General features: G+C 39.2%; 3 protein-coding genes across 3 annotated transcripts; all 3 read left to right on the top strand.

Moving 5' to 3' along the window:
• Positions 1–4,462, top strand: LOC107630898 (ferrochelatase 2). Its single transcript, XM_016334180.3, has 11 exons — positions 1–389; positions 484–648; positions 1,256–1,589; positions 1,719–1,862; positions 2,197–2,298; positions 2,579–2,682; positions 2,776–2,902; positions 3,144–3,296; positions 3,396–3,496; positions 3,597–3,798; positions 3,951–4,462. The coding sequence occupies exons 2-11, from the start codon at positions 515–517 to the stop codon at positions 4,173–4,175; spliced, it is 1,626 nt and encodes a 541-aa protein (XP_016189666.1). The 5' UTR covers positions 1–389; positions 484–514; the 3' UTR covers positions 4,176–4,462.
• Positions 4,463–8,365: 3,903 nt separating this feature from the next.
• LOC107633550 (uncharacterized) lies at positions 8,366–8,911 on the top strand. The gene has a single exon (XM_016337163.1). The coding sequence runs from the start codon at positions 8,366–8,368 to the stop codon at positions 8,909–8,911; it is 546 nt and encodes a 181-aa protein (XP_016192649.1).
• A 326-nt stretch (positions 8,912–9,237) lies between these two features.
• On the top strand, positions 9,238–12,119 carry LOC148572309 (uncharacterized). The gene is made up of 5 exons (XM_088507452.1): positions 9,238–9,367; positions 9,470–9,888; positions 10,444–10,651; positions 11,081–11,409; positions 11,814–12,119. The coding sequence occupies exons 1-5, from the start codon at positions 9,238–9,240 to the stop codon at positions 12,117–12,119; spliced, it is 1,392 nt and encodes a 463-aa protein (XP_088363578.1).
• The last annotated feature ends 10,125 nt before the right edge of the window (positions 12,120–22,244 follow it).

Here is a 22,244-nt window from a genome sequence, read left to right on the forward strand (position 1 = left end):
ATAGGCATGAAGAGGGGAACATTAAATTGTTTTGAGCCCAACTTCCCCCTGTAATGAAAAGGATAGAAAGATAATATTGGAAAAATTTTGGACAGTTAAAAATCGTTGAAGATGAGAAGCTGATAAACACAAAAAGGGGAACAAGAGGTGGCTGTGGATTTTTTTTGCAATCTCATCAGAGATCAGTCACTCTCAACCTCAAGGGTCTCTCTCTCTATTCAGATTTCAGATGCAAAACCCTACTTAGCATTTATTACATTTTTTTTTCTACATTTGCATAAAGAACCCATCAAATAAATAAAAAAAGAAAGGAACTTTACATGGTCTTTATTCGTACTCCCCCTTCTGCTTAGTGACAGGTCTTTCTCTCCCAAATTAGTTGGAATTAGGTAAAGTTTACTCCTTTTCTGTAATTGATTTCTGGGTTTCGTTCGCTTGAGCTTTGAGTTTTGTTGCTGAAGCCTCAAAATTACATTTTTGCAGGAACTGAAGGACGAGCAAGTGGTGAAAAGTGATGATTTTTCATTCATCACAAGCTATGAATTCTCCAATTCACGCTCCTTCATCGCCTTCCTCTTCTTCTTGCTCTTATATTCGCTGTCCTCCTCCATGCCTCACTCATGCTTCTCGCAATTTCAAGTTTCCTCTGTAAGTATTGCTTTCGGCCTTTACTCCCATTAGTGTTTCATATCTTCGGTATTTAAAGATGGACTCATTTAGCTAGAAGCACCATGTTCTGACATCCGAGTTAGTTACCCTGCCTATTATATTGTTAAAAATCTGAGATCCAATTCTAAATAGGGTTATTTTCATTGCTTATATTGTGTCCACAATGTCCATAACAAAAAGTTAATTTCTATATTGAGTATTCCTTTAGTGTTTATTGTTGGCATTATAAGATTGCTTTTTTAACATAAAATATTCCATTGCTTAAGGAAATATTATAATGTTATGTCAACTACTCTTTGTTCCCTCTGAAGTTTACAGAAAGTGTCGAAGACCATAAGCTTTCGTTTATAATTTTGTTTCCATTGGGCAGAAAACCCAACTTAATCCTGGCTTTCTAAATAAGCATGTGTTGTATGCTATGAGCCCTTTTGCTTGCCTGTTCCAAACATTTGGTATGAACATCTTAATGCCAAAAGTATGTTTTTAACATGTTCTTATTAAAATTTGTTATTCATGTAATTCAGTTATCTTATTGCTAAATGTTAGTAGATTTTGCAAAGTTTTTTAATATTTTTTACTTTCATAGGTTGTTGCCACAGGCAATCTGCACCTCTCAAAAGATGTATCGCTGTTCTGGAGGCCAAGCAGAGACTTCAACTACCGCTAACCCCTTGAAGAATTACACCATGGGAAGATGTTCCCCAGGATGGTCTGAAGCACAACCCTTTATTTCCAAGCAATCACTCAGGCGGCACTTGTTGCCGGTTGATGCTTTAGTTACTCCAACAGCTCAAGATGTTTCTGATTCTGGTACACCTCTTGTTGGTGATGATAAGATTGGAGTGTTATTGTTAAACCTTGGAGGACCAGAGACTCTAGATGATGTGCAGCCTTTTCTGTTTAACCTTTTTGCTGATCCTGTACTACTCTAGCTTTAACCCTCTATTCATCTGAATGATTGTTTTTATTTCTATATAGGCTGAGATGAGCTAAAATGTTCAATTTCTTATTTTTTGTTGTATAGTTATTTGTTGTTTGCAACTATGCAGGATATTATACGATTGCCAAGGTTATTTAGTTTTCTTCAAAAACCGCTAGCCCAATTTGTATCTGTGGTACGAGCACCAAAGAGCAAAGAAGGCTATGCTTCAATTGGTGGTGGATCTCCTCTTAGACGTATGACTGATGAACAGGCATGATGCTTCCTGATGGCTTTTTTTTAATACTATCACCGGTTGATTACAAATCTTCTGAACAAATAAAAGTTAGAACTTCTTTATCTGAGATGAAATATTGCTTGTTGGTAATTATAATTTTAGCATTGTGGAATTTTTAGTTGTCTCATCCTTAATTTCTTTGTTCCTTTTTCCTGACCACTTCAAGTGCAATTTTTAAGCTTTCACTAGTCCATATGATTTTCAGCTGACTTAAATTTTTTTTGCTAACATAACATGTCTACACCAACAAATACTTCCCCCTTTTCTTTTTCTGTTATTATTACAACTCTTTTAATGATTCTCTACACAGGCAGAAGAGTTAAGGAAATCTCTTTGGGCCAAGAATGTCCCAGCCAAAGTTTATGTCGGGATGCGTTACTGGCATCCATTTACTGAAGAAGCAATTGAACAGGTATTTGATAAAAATATGAAATTGGATGGCATTTGATTAAGATTATGCCTCCTCATAGCAACTTCTTCTCAGTTTCAATTAAGATTATCTCACAATACCCCATATGGTATCATAAACAGCACACTGCCATAGAGGAGGATATAGTAAACACTAAACAGGGTGGAGGGCACCTGATATGACACAGATGAACTAATACTTGTCATAGTAATTGATGTAACTTTATTTTTGTTTATCTGTTTATGTTATATTCTCATTCTAGTTATGATTTTTCATCGTGTAGATTAAAAGGGATGGCATTACAAAGCTTGTTGTGCTTCCCCTTTATCCACAATTTTCAATATCAACTAGCGGTTCAAGTCTGCGTCTCTTGGAGAGTATATTCCGGTAATTATTATAAAATGCACTGTTATCACATCATTACACTTCAATATTCATCTGACATTTTGTATTATTATGAATTATTTGTTGTTTCTTCAGCGAGGATGAGTATCTAGTCAACATGCAGCATACAGTAATACCTTCATGGTACCAACGTGAAGGATACATAAAGGCCATGGCAAATTTAATTGAAAATGAGCTGAAAACTTTTGACCATCCTGAGGAGGTACTGGATCATTTCTTTTGATTTATGTTTTAAAGGAAAGAATAAACAGGAAAGGTGTGCTTCCTTGACATTTGTATCTTATCATTGCCATTCTTCCACTTCAAATATAAACAGCATAACATCTGTTGCCATTGTATAATTATTTCTGGTTAGGATATAGCCAAACAAAACGTAGGAGTAGCTTTACTTAATTTTATCGAAAATATTCATTGTTAACCTTAGTAGCTGATGTGTACTGCAGGTCATGATATTCTTTAGTGCACATGGGGTGCCTCTTGCTTATGTGGAAGAGGCTGGTGATCCATACAAGGCTGAAATGGAGGAATGTGTGGATTTAATCATGGAAGAGCTTGAGAAAAGAAAGATAACAAATCAATACACCCTTGCTTATCAGGTAGCTACTAAGACTAAGAGAACTTGAACGTTAGTCATCAAGACTCGAGTGAGATTTCGTTTTAGATTTTCTAACAATTGATCACAATTATGGTTACAGAGTAGAGTTGGACCTGTGGAATGGTTAAAACCCTATACAGATGACACAATAGTTGAACTTGGGAAAAAGGGCGTAAAAAGTCTGCTAGCTGTACCAATAAGGTAATGCCATCCTACTACCTTGTCTCTCTCCTCCCCTTCTCACACTGACACACAGAATAAGTGACACTATTAAGTTGTTTAACTTCTGCTTGGTTCACAGCTTTGTTAGTGAGCATATTGAAACACTAGAAGAAATTGATGTTGAGTACAAAGAACTTGCTCTAAGTTCTGGTATAGAAAAATGGGGTCGAGTTCCTGCTCTGGGATGTGAACCCACCTTCATTTCGGATTTGGCGGATGCTGTAATTGAGAGTTTGCCATATGTTGGGGCGATGGCAGTCTCAAACCTCGAAGCACGACAGGTACTCTTCTGATTGAAACTTGAAAGTATATGTTGCTTTAGCCATTTTCACACTAATAAAGAAGTTTAAAACCAATAGTTGATTATGAAATAACAAATTTATTATATTAATATTCCATGTAATGTAATAGAAAAATTTTGGCTCTATTGCAGTCATTAGTTCCATTGGGCAGCGTAGAAGAGTTGTTGGCAGCATATGACTCGCAACGTAGGGAGTTGCCACCACCAGTATTGGTGTGGGAATGGGGTTGGACTAAAAGTGCCGAAACTTGGAATGGAAGAGCAGCTATGCTGGCAGTGCTGCTTCTATTATTTTTAGAAGTCACTACTGGTGAAGGATTTCTGCACCAGTGGGGAATATTGCCCTTGTTTAGGTGAATTACGAAATAAATGAGTGAATATGAAATTCCTGCCCTGCCCTCAGAGGCAATGGAACCTAGTTTTTGCTTATATGTATATGCATAACCGTTAGCATCACATATGCTACTTAGAATCTAAGGCATAAATTCCGGAGTCATCAAATATAGTTTAGATACAAGCATATGAGAATGGTAACGGGAGACCAAAAAACAAATGTATAGTGATTTGGATTGTATACGAAGCAGAATGTATGTATTAAAGCAACTTGACTTGGAAATCTACTCTAGAGGATTCTTGTTCAGAAACGGTTATTTTCATTCATAACCAATTTCTGCTGAACTTATTATTATGAAGCACTGTTATATTATTCCGTTGATGAAACATTGAAACGAGAGATTTTGAAAAGGGTGTATCAGTTCGTTTCTTACTAGCCTGCGATTGGCCAGAAAACAATGTTCAAATTAAAACCATGTGACATGTTTGAAAACGAAAAAAAGAATTGCCGTGTACCCCGTAAAATTCGGAACCAATATCAATATAAAAACCGACTAAATAATCCGGAGATAATAACGCAGAACTCAACCACAATTTGATTATGGTTTCACACAAGTCAAACACCATCTCTAAGCTGTTATCAACAATAACGGCACTCATGATCCAACCGAAAAGATCGGAACAAATAAGGGGAAGCTAACACTTCATTCACCTATATAAACAAACCAGATAGCCCAGGAGAAGGTAGGTCACAAATACATCTCACTCTCTCATTCGTATTGTTTTCTTAACATCTTGTACTGACTTGAGCGTCGGAGTGCTTTTTGCAGGTACTCCTGCCGCTGTGTTTCGCATTGCTGAGCTTTTTCCACTATTTTCTCCAAGACGACGTTAGCTCTTCCCAAAGCCGAGCAATCGCGGAAGGAGTCTTATACCTCGGTTGAACTTGGACGGAACATTTGGTGCCCACCGTGGGGCCGTGATTCATCTAATCCCACTATTTCCCAATGTTCTGAAAACCGGTTCGAACCGGCCAGTCAAACCGGTCGAACCGGGAACCGCTGTTAAATACGGTTCGGACAGATAGTAAAACTACCAATTTTGAAAACCGAAGTTGAACCGCCGAACCGGCCGGTTTTTTAAATTTAGGCAAAACGCTGCGTTTTGCATGCTGAAAGGGCCAAAACCAAAAGAGAACCCTAGTCACCCACTCCTCTCCTCTCGAGCCTCAGCCTCCACTCTCACGTCTCACGTCTCCAGTCTGACTCACCTTGAGCTTCCGGTGCAACTTCCGTCGAGCCACCGCTGCCGTCACAACTTCCGTTGTGCTAACGTCAGCTAGCTCTATTCGCGCGCAGCCACGAAGTCAGCCTTCGAAAATCGCAGCCACCGCCAGGGGAGGAGGGAGCCTTTGCTGCGTCGCCGCCGTGCCTCCATCACTGCCAATCCATCACCGCCGCTGCTAGGGTTTGTTGGAGCTGCGCAAAGCCATCGTCGTCGTTGTCACGTGAGGAATGAAGGAGAGAGACCGAAGCTGCGAGAGACCGCCGCTGCTAGGGTTTGTTGTTCTGATTTCCCCACTATTGTTGCGATCTGCTACTTTCTTTGCAATTGTCTCTAAGCATACTTGATTTTCTGGATTTAGAGTTATTTTTTATTGAGTTTCTGGATTTGAATTTTGAATTCGTGCTTGATCTGCAATTTCTGTTTAATTCTTCTTATTGTTGTTGTGGTTGAAATTCAAAATTGAAATCTGATTCTTCTTCTTCGTCAATTTCATATTCTGGATTTGTTGATTTGTGAACTGATCTTGTGAAATTGAATTTGTGACCTGTCGTTGGATTTGTTGCTAAATTGCTTGTTGAATCTGAATTTGCATCGATTTCGGCCTCTCTTTTTTCTTGAATTTCTGTTGATGTTGCTGCGAGTCTTGTTCTGTTGATAGCTGAGATTTGGTTGCCGTTGTTGCCTTAGTCTAGCTTTAATCTCTTCCCACTCAATTTTCTAGCAGCAATTTCGAATGTTTCCAAATTGGCAAATGGATTGAGCGCCTTCCATAACTGAAACCATCTTAGAGCTTTCCCTTTCAAACCTCTTTCCACCTCTATGAATCTCTGCTCCTCATGTGTCCATCCATAACCATCTTTCCCATTGAATATTGGAAATGTATTTTCAGATTGTTGAGTTATTTGTTTTCCCATGAAAAATGGAAGAAACCTCTCAGCAAGAGCACCAATGTTAGAACTCCTTCTATGAATTAGGGAGAGAAACTCCAAATTGAACCAAGTTCAATATCAATTCATTAATTCCTTTAATACATTGATAAAAGTCTCTTATCTATATTCTTAAAAGACTAAGTAATTCTATTGGGCATAACTAGTACCCTTCCTAATATTAAATAGTAACATGTAGTGGCCACATGAATATCAGAAGTATGCAAAATCAGCAGAGGATGCTGTTGCTGATGTTCTCAGAGCAGGTGTTTTATTTGCCATTTTCATTTCAAGTGGATAAATGGTTAACTGAATTCAATTTTTGTGCTGTTGAATAAGGCAAGGGATTATGAATATAAATGAATGTGATAAAATTGTGAATATGAATAAATATGATTGATGACAAACTTGGATGTTGGCATAATATGTTTAGTTGGTTGTTTTTCTTATTTGACTTGAGTTTGTATTTGAATGAGATCATAATATTTTGGTTTTATTTTGGATGATATTTTAAAGTTTATATTAAACTATAATTATGTTTTAATGTATTTATTTATATTTTAATTATTATTTTATTATAAAATGGTTTTTTTGGTTCAACCACGGTCGAACCGGTTGAACCTATGAACCAGTGAACCAGTAACGAGAACGGTTCGATGACCGGTTCGGTTTTCAGAACCTTGCTATTTCCTTTACCTAGCTTTTTATTCTTATCTTTTACAGGATCTCTGATCCTCAAGTATGGCTAATAATGGAGTCCATCAACCCACGCAAGCGGAGCTCATGGCTCAGATTGCTGAGCTCCAGGCAGAAGTATGAAGGATAGCCGAACTGTCCGTCCATAACAATGCCGGAAAGAATGAGGAGGGGAACTCCAAAGGCTCAGCTCAAAGTCACACAGACCCATTGAGCATCAATCCGCCAAGAGAGAAGCTGACCTTAGACAACCCATTCTCGGAAGAGATCACCAGCTTTCAGATGCCAAAGAATTTCGTGCTACCTACCACTTTGGAGCCATACAAGGGGATTTGTGACCCCTGTGCTCATGTTAAAAAATTCCAATCCATGATATTTTTTAACGGCGCTAACAACGAACCTGTACTTTTCCGAGCCTTTCCTACTTATCTTGATGGTGCTGCACTACTTTGGTTTTCTAAATTGTCTGCAGGTTCGATCTCCACATTTGAAGAGTTGGCGAGATCCTTCATCGACTACTTCGCAGCTTCGAGGATATACGTACGCGGATCAGATTACCTTGGCACCATCATACAAGGACAACACGAAAGTCTAAAGGAATACATGACTTGGTTTGCCGAAGCGACCATGGAAATACCAGATCTAGACCCAGCAGTCCACCTGTATGCCCTTAAGGCCGGCTTCCGACCCGGTAAGTTTCGGGAAACCATTGCGGTGACTAAACCAAAAACACTGCAGGAGTTCCGAGAAAGAGCAGCTGGACAAATGGAGATCGAAGAACTCTGGGAGGCTGAAAGAACGGACAGAAAACCACATGGGAAAGAAGAAGATAAGACTATAAGATCGCTAAACAATAAGGAACCAAGGAAGCCATTCAAACTCTCCCCAAAATTTGACAATTATACCCGATTCAACACAAAGAGAGAAAAAATAATCAAAGAGATTCTCAACGCCAAAATAATAAAACCTTCAGCCCGACCAGGAAGTTATCAGGATTAACGATTTGTAGACAAGAGCAAACATTGTGCTTTCCATCAGAAGTATGGGCACACGACGGATGAATGCGTAATCGCCAAAGACTTATTAGAAAGGTTAGCCCGGCAAGGCCTCTTGGATAAATATGTCGAAGGAAGAAGAAGAAAAGAAAACATTCGAGATCGAGAAGATCTCCAACGAACCTCAGAAGGCAAGGACGACAATAGATGGTCCGAAACTAATCCACCAAAGGGGATCATAAACTCCATATCCGGAGGATTCGCCGGGGGAGGCGTGACAAACACAGCACGCAAACGAAGTTACCGAGAAATGCTGACAATCGAAGGAACAGTACCACAAAGTAACAAGGATACAATCGATCTCAAAATCACCTTCATCCAGGCCGACATATCTTCGACCATCCCGAACCTAGATGATCCAGTGGTGATTTCTATCCAAACAGGCGAGCTACTGGTAAGAAAAGTTCTTTTGGACCCAGGTAGTAGTGCAGACGTTCTTTTTTATTCTACATTCCAAAAAATGAAACTATATGGAAAATCCATGCAACCTTCATTCGGAGAACTGGTAGGGTTCTCCGGAGAAAAGATCCCAATTAAAGGCTATATATGGCTAAAAACGACAATGGGAGACACCCCATTGTCACAGACCATTGACATCCAATATCTTATTGTCGACTGTCCCAGTCCTTACAATATTATCCTCGGAAGACCTGCTCTGAACATGTTCAGAGTAGTAGTGTCTACCTTACATTTATGTGTTAAGTTTCAGGCACAGGATGGCAAGATAGCAACACTCCACTCAGACCGCCAACAAGCTCGGAAGTGTTACAATACAAGCCTAAAAAATCCGATGTGAGACAAAAATATCAACAAGAGGTCAAGGCTATCCACAGCACGAACGAAATACTATCCCTAGCAGAGCTCGACCCTCGGGAGGACACCCAAGAAAGACCTCAACCAGCGGACGAACTCCAAAAAGTTCCCCTGACATCAAAACCAGGACAATTCACCTGAATTGGCCGAGCCCTTCAAGGACAAGAGCAATTGGAACTTATAAAGGTACTACAAGACAACGCCGATCTATTTGCCTGGACCTCGGCAGATATTCCAGGAATAGACCCAAACATTATTTGCCACAAGCTCGCCATCGACAGAATGATCCGACCTGTAGCTCAAAAGAAAATGAACATCGGGGCGGAAAAAGCAAAGGCAGCTCTAGAGGAAACTAAGAAGGTACTCAGTGCCGACTTCATCAAAGAAATCCGCTTCACCACGTGGCTCTCGAACGTGGTAATGGTAAGAAAGAATTCAGGTAAATGACGCATGTGCGTCGACTTTACAAACCTCAACAAGGCATGTTCAAAAGACGCCTACCCACTGCCATGTATTGACAAACTGGTAGATAATGCTTCAGGGTTCAAAAGCTTAAGTTTCATGGAAGCATACTCTGGTTACAACCAGATCCTTATGCATCCAGAAGACCAGAGCAAAACAGCTTTCATAACTGAACATGGAAATTTTTGTTATAGAGTAATGCCATTTGGTCTAAAGAATGCAGGTGCAACATATCAGCGACTAATGGACAAGGTATTCCACCAACAAATAGGTCGGAATATGGAGATCTATGTGGATGACATGGTCGCCAAGACTACACCAAAAAGATCGCACTGCGATGACCTCAAGGAAATATTCAATCAGATCCGAGCATATAATATGAGACTCAATCCAGAAAAATGTGCTTTCGAATTACAAGGAGGCAAGTTCCTCGGCTTCATGCTGACTTCACGGGGAATCGAAGCAAACCCTGAAAAATGTGAAGCGATACTTAATATGGCAAGTCCGAAAACAATTAAGGAAGTACAACAACTGACAGGGAGAGTGGCTGCCTTGTGACGATTTTTACCTGCAGTATCAAACCGATCATATCATTTCTTCCAGACGATATCTAAAGGTAAAAAATTCGACTGGACAACGGAATGTAAAATAGAATTTGCCGAACTTAAGGCCATCCTGTCTTCGCCACCAGTACTACAAAGCCCAGAAGTCGGTTTACCCTTGTATTTATATTTATCTGTTTCCAATTTTTGTATAAGCTCGGTTCTTGTCAGTGAGGCAGGAAAAATACAAAAGTCAGTATACTTCGTCAGTAGAGTCATGCAGCCAACAGAAAAAAGATATCCCAAAATAGAACAACTGGCCTTGGCATTAGTAACAATAGCAAGGAGGCTAAGACAATACTTCTAGAGCCACACAATAATCGTAAGAACAAACCAACCACTAAGGCAAATACTAACAAAACTAGAACTGGCAGGACGGTTGACCAAGTGGTGCATCAAACTTTCTGAGTTCGATATTCAGTTTCAATCAAGATCGGCTCTGAAGTCATAGATCCTAGCAGACTTCGTTTCCGAACTCACACCTGACGAGCATCACTACGAGCAGATTTGGGAGTTACATGTAGATGGCGCATCAAACCGAGAAGGAAGCGGAGCCGGGATAGTACTAAAGGAGGGAGAAACAGTAATGGCCGAGCAATCCCTTCAATTCCACTTCCCGGCAAGCAATAACCAAGCCGAATATGAGGCGCTCATAGCAGGTCTCAAGCTCGCCCTCAGCTTCCAAGTACAAAGCCTGGTAGTACATTGTGACTCCCTCTTAGTGGTTCAACAAATCAAAGGAGATTTCCAGGTAAAGGATCTTTTGTTAGAGCGGTATTGGCTCATAGTAAAGGATCTTATTTCAAAATTTAATAAATTTATCATATCACATGTGCATAGAGAGAAGAACACTAGAGCGGATATCTTATCTAAGCTCACCGCTACTAGAGCAACAACACACATATAAGCACTATCACAACTCACTCTAGAAAAACCTAGCATTGAGTCACTATGCATAATGAGCATCACTCATACAAACGATTGGAGAATACCTTTTCTTGAGTATATTAATACAGTGACTATCCCCAGAAGTGAGACTAACCCTCAAAAGTTTAAGCGAAAAGTAAGTTTTTTTACAACTATCGCAGGAGAACTATACAGACATGGTTTCTCACACCCATTACTAAAATGCCTCGGCAAAAACGAAGAAAATAAAGTTATGAACGAGGTCCACGAAGGCGTATGTAGAAACCACATAGGAGGACGAGCTCTGGCAGCAAAGATTGTCCGAACAGGATATTATTGGCCGACCATGAAGAGGAACTGCATAACAAAAGTCAAAACCCGCGACAATTGTCAAAAGCATACCACTGTCTCAATGAAACCTGCCGAGGTAATGCACAACATGGAGGTAAGCTGGCCTTTCTATAGATGGGGGCTCGATATCCTCGAGCCTTTCCCAGTAGCACCAGGTCAGGTAAAATATCTTTTAGTCTCAATAGATTACTTCTAAAAATGGATAGAAGCACAACCACTAGAAAGAATAACTACCGAAAAGTTACGATCTTTTATATGGAAAAATATCATATGCCGATTTGGAATACCTAAGGAGATAATATCAGATAATGGTAGACAATTTACAGATAACAAACTTGCGTCCTTTTTGAAAAACTTTAACATTCAGCATCATTTTAGCTCGGTCGAGCACCCACAAACAAATGGGTAGGCCGAAGCTGCTAACAGAGTAATCTTGCAGGCAAGGAGAAAAAAGCTCAATGATGCGAAAGGTGAATGTGCAGACTTGATCCCAGAAATACTGTGGAGTTATAACACAACAATACAAACTACAACGGGTGAGACCCCATTTAAATTAGTGTACAGCACAGAGGCACTGATACTAATCGAGGTCGGCATCCCACCTTAAGGGCCGAGCTAGACCTCGTGGAGGAAGATAGAGACGTTGCCGCTATCAAACAAAGAGCGATGAAACAACTAGTAGAACGAAGACACAATAAAAGGGTAGTACCCAGAACATTCAACGAAGGGGACATAGTCCTCAGAAGAACAGAGGAAGCAAGAAGACCTCCATCGCACCGCAAACTCGCCGCAAATTGGGAAGGACCATTTCGGATCGCAAAAGTGCTCGGAATGGGGGCTTACCAACTACAAATGCTACAAGGCGACTGACGAACTGAAGATTGATGGTTTAGAATTTACAATAAATTCTCGTTGCAAGTATAGTTTCTAAACCAACAAAAAATTCTTTCATACAAAAACTTGTTTGTCACTTAAGCAAACCCAATAAAAATAAATAACCGAAGTATTTAAACCTCGGGTCGTCTCTCAAGGAGTTGCAGGGCAGTATGATTTATTATTGGTTATGAAAAAGGTAAAATTTTTGGGTTTTCGAAATAAGGAGCAGGTAATTTAAATGACAAGAAAAATAAATTAATAATAATAAAATCTCTTGGCAAGGTATGAGAAATTGAGGTCCTATCCTAGTTATCTTTAACAGGTGTGAAGAGAATTGGATTCTGCTCTCACTTAAATTAACCCTTGCTAAACAAAGGAAAGTCAAGTGGACAAATTGATTTGATCCTCAGGTCCTAGTCAACTCCTATGGGAAGACTAGAGTTATTGGAGTACAAATTAATCAGCAAGAATTCCAATTTCAATCAACAGCTGAGTTTGACAACTCAAGTGTTGCTAATTACTTAACCAAAACCAAAAGGGAAAAATAAATCTAAATTGAATTGAAAGCATCATAAAATAATCATTAATCTGAAATACCTCAAATTGCATTTAAACATAAATTCAAATTCTAACATGGAAATTTTGTAAATCAATAATGAAAAGATAAATGACAATTAAAGCAATGGAATAAATGAAAGTAGAAAATAAATTTAATTGTCAAATCCTAATCCTAAATCCTAAATCCTAAGAGAGACGAGAGAATTTCTCTCTCTAAAACTACATCTAAAACCTCAAATTATGAATATTAATGTTGTTCTATGTATCTCCTTTTGATTCCTCCATTCTCTGGCTTATATTCTGTGTTTCTGGCTTGGATTTGGGCCGAAAAAGGGTCCAAAAATCGCTGGGGGCGTTTTCTACAGATTCTTGTACGTGGCGTCTGTCACGCGTTTGTGTGGGTCACGCGTTCGCGTCATTTGGGAGTTTTTCTTGTCACGCGTACGCGTCAATTGCGTTCTGCTCAAAGCGCGCGTCCGCGTCATCTACGCATTCGCATCGCTGCATTTTCGCGCTAGTCACGCGTTCGCGTTGTCTATGCGTTCGCGTCGCTGCCTTTTCTTCAAAACTCCATTTTTGTGCTTTTCTTCCATTTTTGTATGTTTTCTTTTTGTCCTTTAAGCCATTCCTGCCCTTTGAAACCTGAAAATACTTAACAAACAAATCACGGTATCGAATGGTAATAAAGGATAATTAAATTTAATATTTTAAAGCATAGGAAACATGTTTTTCACATATATCACATAATAAGGAAGGAAAAGTAAAACCATGCAATTTACATGAATAAGTGGGTGAAGGATTGAATAAATCGCTTAAATTGAGCACAAAATACACCATAAAATATGGATTTATCAACCTCCCCACACTTAAACAATATCATGTCCTCATTCTAAATCCAAGAGAAAGGGTAAAGTTAGAATGGTGGAATCTCATGCAATGCAATATATTCTAAATGCAAACTACCTATATGAACCATGCAATTTTAATTATCATCCACCTATATATATAGAGCTTACATGTGGTTAATTTGTTTCATATTTTCAAGGAATCATATATGCATAGCCAAACCTAGATCATGTTAAAGCACTTTCACAATTGAGTTGGGTAAAAATATTTCACAAACTTGCAAGACAATACAATTAAGCAGAGATATATGGTGATGAGCTGTTGAACCCTCACTGGATTTGTGTTTACTCTCTAGTCGCTCAGTGTTTGGGGTTAATCACTCTATTCTTTTCTATTCATGCTTTCTAAAACTTTGTTCTTCATCTAACCAATCAACAAATATTGAATACAGACATACAAAAATCATGAGGTCTTTCTCAAGATTGTAATGGGGCCAAGGTAAAGGTAGGGGTATATATAAGGCTAAGTGAGCTATAAGTTGAATCTTTAATTAGTCTAAGGTCTCACCTAACATATACATATTCTATATAATTTATAACTTCCTTGGGGTTCCCAATTTTTCTCTTTCTTAATACATACTCATGTACCAATTTCATTTTGATTCTTACCTCATGTGCATTGATTTCTTCACTAAACTCATTATTGGGGTAATTTTGTCCCCTTATTTACTTATTTAACTAAAAGGATTTTTTTTTTTAAACTTGACATTTTCAATGCACATGGTGTCTTGGTTTAATTTGATTTCACATGAGCATGCTCCCAAAATTCTAATTATCTTATTGAATTAATCCTTTTCTATCAACCCATGTTCCCATGTTTTCCCACACTTAGTGGATACACAATCTCTATCTTAAGCTAACCAAGGAATCAACTTGGGATTTTTAATTTGTTTTTCTGCTTAAGGCTAGTAATGTGGTTATAGAACAAGAGGGGATTAAAAGCTCAAGGGGGCTAACAAGGGTGATGTAAAAGGTAAGCTTATTTGGGATAAGTGAGGAAAAATTTAAATGATGGCCTCAATCTCTCTTGGTATGTATCTATATTCTATATTGGACATATAGATTAAAACAAAGTAAAGATTACAAGCATAGAAAAGAAGTGCGAAACACACAGGAATGAAATTTATGGTTGAATGTAACCATACAATTAAGCTCAAAAACTCACAGGCTGTGTGTTCTTTGGCTCAAAAAACATATATCAGTTATGTATGTCATGCAAGTAGAAATCAAAGGTTCCCATTATTCTCAATGTGAAAATTATTGTGTAAATTAACCAATCAATTATTGCTATATATATACAGTGTGTGAATTGTTGTGATTCTGTTATACTAAAGTCTTTAGTTTACTCTTTTTATTTCCAATTAATCCAAGTTATCGTATGCTAAAAGGGTAAACTAACTAATTAATCTATATATTCTATATCACAACTTAATAAGCTAAAATTGCAACTAGACTAAACTAAATATCTAGGATATATGTAAACTAAAGTGCAAAATGTAGAAATACTGTAAAAATACAACAAAATGTGCAAATACTGAAAGATAAATAAGATAAGGTAAAATAAAAATAAAAATAAAAATACAAAAAAATAAACAAAATAGGATAAAGAGAGTCTGAAAAGTGGTTCACCAAAATAAAGTACGCCAGAGATGGCGACCTCCCCACACTTAAATAATAGCATCGTCCTCGATGCTCAGTCAAGCTGGGTGTGAAGAAGTGTCATCTCCGGAAGGATGTGCAGTAGGTGTCTCTGCAGTAGGCTGAGGGTCTGCAGTCTGGATAAGTGTCGGAGGGTCTGACTGCTGCAGTGGGGGCTCTGACTGTAGAGGAATCTCGGGGTCAACTGGCTGTATCTGATGTGGCTCCTCATGGTGTGGTGCAGCCTGCTCCGGTCCTCCTTACTCAGCTTGGGCATGTGCCTCCTCCTCATGATCATCCGCCTCCACATCAGATGGCTCAGAAGCGGTGTTAGGCTCGGAGGGGATGTCGCTGCCGGATCGGATCATCAACTTTAGGTGCTCATAGCGTCACTTGTGGCGACGCTCCATATGATCCAGGCATGCGAAGAGGCGGTGCACCAGATGATAAACGGGCTCAGGAGCAAGTGAAGGTGCAGTGGATAGGGCTGGTGCAGCAGTGGATGCAGAAGGGGCAGCTGAAGATGTGGCTGCCTCACCCGAGACAGTGAGAAAAGGAGGTCTGTACCCTAATGCCAGAAACTTCCTGCTATGAGGAATGATCTTCTTGCAGTCTGTAGCAGTTGGCTTCTCATCAGCAAGCTCCCAAGGCATGTTAGCTCGGCGGCCTAGCTGGGTGATCAGATAAGGGAAAGGGAGAGTGCCTCTGACATGGACCCTGGCCATATAATACCTGATGAAACATGGAAGATACAGGTCCTTACCCTCCATCACACACCAGATGAGGGTGATCATAGCAGCGGGCACCTCTGTCCCATGAGTGCTCGGCATCACGCAGTTACTTAGGATCTGCTGCCAAAGCCGAGCCTCATCATTCAAATATATCAGCTTGATTCCCTTAGGCATCACTATATTCTTTCCCATGACCCATGGGGCAGTAGGATCAAGGGCTATTCTCTGCTTGACTGCATCCCAGTCAAATCTCATGTATCACATATCCTCTTCAGCCTTTTGGTAACCGTCAGGCTGATCTGACTTACGCTGAAGCCGGAGGGTATCCTCAATAGCTTCCTCAGTGACTAAAATCTGTTTCCCTTTGAGGTGCACTGCATCCAGGGAGGTCTTGAAATAGTTACAGTAAAATTCTCTGACCCAGGATGCATTGACCTCTGTCAAGTTCCTTTCCATGAAGAACCAGCCTCTTTGTTTTATCTATTCGGAAGTGTACTGGGTGAGTTCTTCTGGAATTTTTAGAGTTCTCTCCAGGTAGAGGTTCCTGGCAGTGGCAAACACTGGATACTTTAGCTCACATTATCTGTTTGTGAATTTGACTTGATCTGTGGCAGTGAGGAGCTGGTCGGCCTTTTCCTGCAGAGTAAAATTCTTTTCCCGCCAGGAATCGTCGGGAAGGATATCCAGGATAGAGGTAGAAGATTCTTCTCTTTTTTGTTTTCATGTAGTTGCCTTGCCTTTTCCCTTACTTTTGGGATCAGACATCCTGAAAAGCAGAAGTAGCAGGATATAATTGAAGAACTAAAGCAGGAAAATAAGTAAGCAAGTAGGATTTTGTCAATGTAAGCATAAAGGCAAAAAGAACAATAGGAGCATGAAATGAGGTAAGTATATGTACATTTTGGATTGAATTCGAGTTAAAAATCTGAGAGTAAAAATCACAATCCAAAATGTAATAGAAGTGGAATTCAAGTTAATTTGGAAAAACAGTAATCATGCCTTGAGTTAGAAAGTTAAAGTAGTTAGGTAAAAACCAAAAAAAGAGAAGTTAGAAAGCTAAACTGTTTAGGAGTTAAAAAGGAAGTTAAAATGAGTGGCATGAGAATGGTTTTCCTAGTTACCAAGAAATTCACAAACTTGAAGAACAATCAACTCATATGCAAGCAAGGATTGCAGTTTATTGATGATAATTCCTATAGATAAAGTAAGTTTAAAATGAAAATGAATTCATCAATAAGCAATTTATTACTCAGGGAACCAAGAGGAATAAGAATGCTAGCCCATGCATTCATGAATTGGTTTGGTTGTAGCCAGGTAATGCAAAACACTGAATTTCAAACCAATACATGAATGAGGATAGATTGAACCATAAATTTGCAGAAAATTTGGGCAGCATTCCGGCTAAAATTGGATGTTCCCGGCTAGTAAAAAGCAAGAAAAATCAGTTCATATGAAATTAAATAGTGCTGGAAAGATTAACAAATAGCAAGAATATTAAAGAACAGTTCAACAGCAACATCAAATATGAAGAACAACATATGAACAGAACATCATCACATCAAATTCAGAATTGCGAATTAGATAAGAACAGTTAGCACGAACGGTGCAATTATCAGGCCTAAATCTACTAACCATATCCTTTCTACCTAACCACCTAAAATCCATGGTGCACGAAATTGTGATCATCAATGGCGCCAACATCTTGGTACGCACAATTGTAATCTCAACTCTTTGTCACAACTCTGCACAACTAACCAGCAAGTGCACTGGGTCGTCCAAGTAATAAACCTTACGTGAGTAAGGGTCGATCCCACGGAGATTGTCGGCTTGAAGCAAGCTATGGTCATCTTGTAAATATCAGTCAGGCGGATTCAAATGGTTATGGAGAATTGATAATTAAAATATGATCAAAACATAAAATAAAGATAGAGATACTTATGTAATTCATTGGTGAGAATTTCAGATAAGCGTATGAAGATGCTTTATTCCTTCTGAACCTCTGCTTTCCTATTGCCTTTTTCCAATCATTCATACTCCTTTCCATGGCAAGCTGTATGTTGGGTTTCACCGTTGTCAATGGCTACCTCCCGTCCTCTCAGTAAAAATATTCCAAATGCACTGTCACCGCACGGCTAATCGGTTGTTGGTTCTCGATCATGTTGGAATAGGATCCATTGATCCTTTTGTGTCTGTCACTACACCCAACACTCGCGAGTTTGAAGCTCGTCACAGTCATCCCTTCCCAGATCCTACTCGGAATACCACAGACAAGGTTTAGACTTTCTGGATCTCAGAAATGACCGCCAATTGATTCTAGCCTATACCACGAAGGTTCTAATCTTAGATTAGAAACCCAAGAGATACACATTCAAGCTTGTATGCATGTAGAACGAAAGTGATTGTCAAGCACGCGTTCATAGGTGAGAATGGTGATGAGTGTCACGGATCATCACATTCATCATGTTGAAGAACAAATGGATATCTTAGAACAGAAATAGGCTTGAGTTGAATAGAAAAACAATAGTACTTTGCATTAATTCATGAGGAACAGCAGAGCTCCACACCTTAATCTATGGTGTGTAGAAACTCCACCGTTGAAAATACATAAGAACAGGGTCTAGACATGGCCGTGAGGCCATCCTCCAAAAAGCGTCTAAGATAGCATAAGGCTAATCAAAGATCAAAAGTATATATGAAAATACAATAGCAAGAGGTCCTATTTGTAGAAAACTAGTAACCTAGGGTTTACAGAAATGAGTAAATGATGCAGAATCTACTTCCGGGCCCACTTGGTGTGTGCTTGGGCTGAGCATTGAAGCTTTCACGTGTAGAGGCTTTTCTTGGAGTTAAACGCCAGCTTTTGTGCTAGTTTGAGCATTTAACTCCAGCTTTTATGCCAGTTCTGGCGTTTTGATACCAGAATTTCTATACTGACTTGAAACGCCGGTTTGAGCCATCAAATCTCAGGAAAAGTATGAACTATTATATATTGCTGGAAAGCCCAGGATGTCTACTATCCAACGCAATTGAGAGTGTGCCAATTGGGCTTCTGTAGCTCCAGAAAATTCACTTCGAGTGCAAGGAGGTCAGAATCCAACAGCATCTGCAGTCTTTTTTCAGCCTCTGAATCAGATTTTTGCTCAGGTCCCTGAATTTCAACCAGAAAATACTTGAAATCATAGAAAAACACACAAACACATAGTAAAGTCTAGAAATGTGATTTTCATTTAAAAACTAATAAAAATATAATAAAAACTAACTAAAATATACTAAAAACATACTAAAAATAATGCCAAAAAGCGTATAAATTATCCGCTCATCACAACACCAAACTTAAATTGTTGCTTATCTCCAAGCAACTAAAAATAAAATAGGATAAAAAGAAGAGAATATACAATGAATTCCACAAACATCTAAGAAGATTAGTCTTAATTAGATGAGCGGGGCTATTAGCTTTTTGCTTCTGAACAGTTTTGGCATCTCACTTTTTCCTTTGAAGTTCAGAATGATTGGCATCTATAGGAACTCAGAATTCAGATAGTGTTATTGATTCTCCTAGTACAGTATGTTGATTCTTGAACACAGTTATTTTATGAGTCTTGGCCGTGACCTTAAGCATTTTGTTTTCCAGTATTACCACCGGATACATAAATGCCACAGACACATAACTGGGTGAATCTTTTTAGATTGTGACTCAGCTTTGCTAAAGTCCCCAATTAGAGGTGTCCAGAGATCTTAAGCACACTCTTTTTGCTTTGGACCACGACTTTAACCACTCAGTCTCAAGCTTTTCACTTGACACCTTCACGCCACAAGCACATGGTTAGGGACAGCTTGGTTTAGCTGCTTAGGCCAGGATTTCATTCCTGTGGGCCCTTCTATCCACTGATGCTCAAAGCCATGGATCTTTTTTATTTTACCCTTGCCTTTTGGATTTAAGGGCTATTGGCTTTTTCTGCTTGCTTTTTCTTTTTCTCTCTTTTTTTGGCAAGCTTTTCACTGCTTTTTCTTGCTTCAAGAATCAATTTTGTGATTTTTCAGATTATCAATAACATTTCTCCTTTTCTATTATTCTTTCAAGAGCCAACAATTTTAACATTCATAAACAACAAATTCAAAAATATGCACTGTTCAAGCATTCATTCAGAAAAACAAAAAGTATTGCCACCACATCAAAATAATTAAACTATTTTAAAATTCAAAATTCATGTATTTCTTTTTCTTTTGCAATTAAAAACATTTTTCATTTAAGAAAGGTGATGGATTCATAGGACATTCATATCTTTGAGGCATAGACTCTAAGACACTAATGATCATGTAATAAAGACACAAACATAGATATAACATAAAGCATAATTTTCGAAAAACAGAAAATAAAGAACAAGGAAATTAAAGAACGGGTCCACCTTAGTGATGGTGGCTAGTTCTTCCTCTTGAAGATCTTATGGAGTGCTTGAGCTCCTCAATATCTCTTCCTTGCCTTTGTTGCTCCTCTCTCATGATTCTTTGATCTTCTCTAATTTCATGAAGAAGGATAGAATGCTCTTGGTGTTCCACCCTTAGTTGTCCCATATTGGAACTTAATTTCCCTAGGGAGGTGTTAATTTGCTTCCAATAGTTTTGTGGAGGAAAATGCATCCCTTGAGGCATCTCAGGGATTTTATGATGAGGAATTTTCTCATGCTTTTGCCCATGAGTGGGCTCTCTTGTTTGCTCCATCCTTTTCTTAGTGATGGGCTTGTCCTCATCAATGAGGATGTCTTCCTCTATGTCAATTCCAGCTGAATTGCAGAGGTGACAAATGAGATGAGGGAAAGCTAACCTTGCCAAAGTAGAGGACTTGTCCGCCACCTTGTAGAGTTCTAGAGATATAACCTCATGAACTTCTACTTCCTCTCCAATCATGATGCTATGGGTCATGATAGTCTGGTCTATAGTAACTTCAGACCGGTTGCTAGTGGGAATGATTGAGCATTGGATGAACTCCAACCACCCCCTAGTCACAGGCTTGAGGTCATGCCTTCTTAGTTGAACCGGCTTCCCTCTTGAATCTTTCTTCCATTGAGTGCCCTCTTCAAAAATGTCTATGAGAACTTGGTCCAACCTTTGATCAAAGTTGACCCTTCTAGTGTAGGGGCGTGTATCTCCTTGCATCATGGGCAAGTTGAATGCCAACCTTACATTTTCCGGACTGAAATGTAAGTATTTCCTCCGAACCATTGTAAGCCAATTCTTTGGGTCCGGGTTCACACTTTGATCATGGTTTTTGGTGATCCATGCATTGGCATAGAACTCTTGAACCATTAAGATTCCGACTTGTTGAATGGGGTTGGTGAGAACTTCCCAACCTCTTCTTCGAATCTCATGTCGGATCTCTGGGTATTCACCCTTTTTGAGCTTGAAAGGGACCTTGGAGATCACCTTCTTCTTGGCCACAATTTCATAGAAGTGGTCTTGATGCACCCTTGAGATGAATCTCTCCATCTCCCATGACTCGGAGGTGAAAGCTTTTGCCTTCCCTTTCCTCTTTCTAGAGGTTTCTCCGGCCTTAGGTGCCATAAATGGTTATGAAAAAACAAAAAGCAACGCTTTTACCACTGGTGCACGAAATTGTGATCTCAGGCAACGGCGTCAAAAACTCTGTACGCACGTCTTAATAAATTGTGTTTTATTCACAACTTCGATACAACTATCCAGCAAGTGCACTGGGTCGTCCAAGTAATAAACCTTACGTGAGTAAGGGTCGATCCCACGGAGATTGTTGGTATGAAGCAAGCTATGGTCACCTTGTAAATCTCAGTCAGGCGGATAATAATTGATTATGGAGTTTTTGAAAATTAATAAATAAATAGACAGAAAATAAAGATAGAAATACTTATGTATATCATTGGTGAGAATTTCAGATAAAGGTATAGAGATGCTTTCGTCCCTCTGAACTTCTGCTTTCCTGCTGTCTTCATCCAATCAGTCCTACTCCTTTCCATGGCTGGCTTTATGTAAGGACATCACCATTGTCAATGGCTACTTTTCATCCTCTCTGGATAATGGTCCGATGCGCTGTCACTGCATGGTTAATCGTCTGGAGGCATCACCGTTGTCAATGGCTGCATCCCATCTTCTTGTGAAAATGGTCCAAATGCTCTGTCACAGCACGGCTAATCATCTGAGGTTCTCGATCATACTGGAATAGGATTCACCCTCCTTTTGTGTCTGTCACTACGCCCAGCACTCGCGAGTTTGAAGTTCGTCACAGTCATTCAATCCCAGAATCCTACTCGGAATACCAC

The sequence above is a fragment of the Arachis ipaensis genome, chromosome B3 (assembly GCF_059453495.1).
Source record: "Arachis ipaensis isolate K30076 ecotype BB chromosome B3, ASM5945349v1, whole genome shotgun sequence".
Classification (NCBI taxonomy): Eukaryota; Viridiplantae; Streptophyta; class Magnoliopsida; order Fabales; family Fabaceae; genus Arachis; species Arachis ipaensis.

Excerpts from the sequence above, each read along its gene's own strand:
- LOC107633550 (XM_016337163.1), top strand. The coding sequence starts at position 8,366 with ATGCTGACAATCGAAGGAACAGTACCACAAAGTAACAAGGATACAATC.
- LOC148572309 (XM_088507452.1), top strand. The coding sequence starts at position 9,238 with ATGAACATCGGGGCGGAAAAAGCAAAGGCAGCTCTAGAGGAAACTAAG. Across the intron at positions 9,889-10,443 it reads GTGAAGCGATACTTAATATG|ATCCTAGCAGACTTCGTTTC; the intron begins GCAAGTCCGAAA and ends CTGAAGTCATAG. Across the intron at positions 11,410-11,813 it reads TCCCAGTAGCACCAGGTCAG|CACAGAGGCACTGATACTAA; the intron begins GTAAAATATCTT and ends ATTAGTGTACAG.
- LOC107630898 (XM_016334180.3), top strand. The coding sequence starts at position 515 with ATGATTTTTCATTCATCACAAGCTATGAATTCTCCAATTCACGCTCCT. Across the intron at positions 649-1,255 it reads CGCAATTTCAAGTTTCCTCT|GTTGTTGCCACAGGCAATCT; the intron begins GTAAGTATTGCT and ends TTACTTTCATAG. Across the intron at positions 3,799-3,950 it reads CAAACCTCGAAGCACGACAG|TCATTAGTTCCATTGGGCAG; the intron begins GTACTCTTCTGA and ends GCTCTATTGCAG.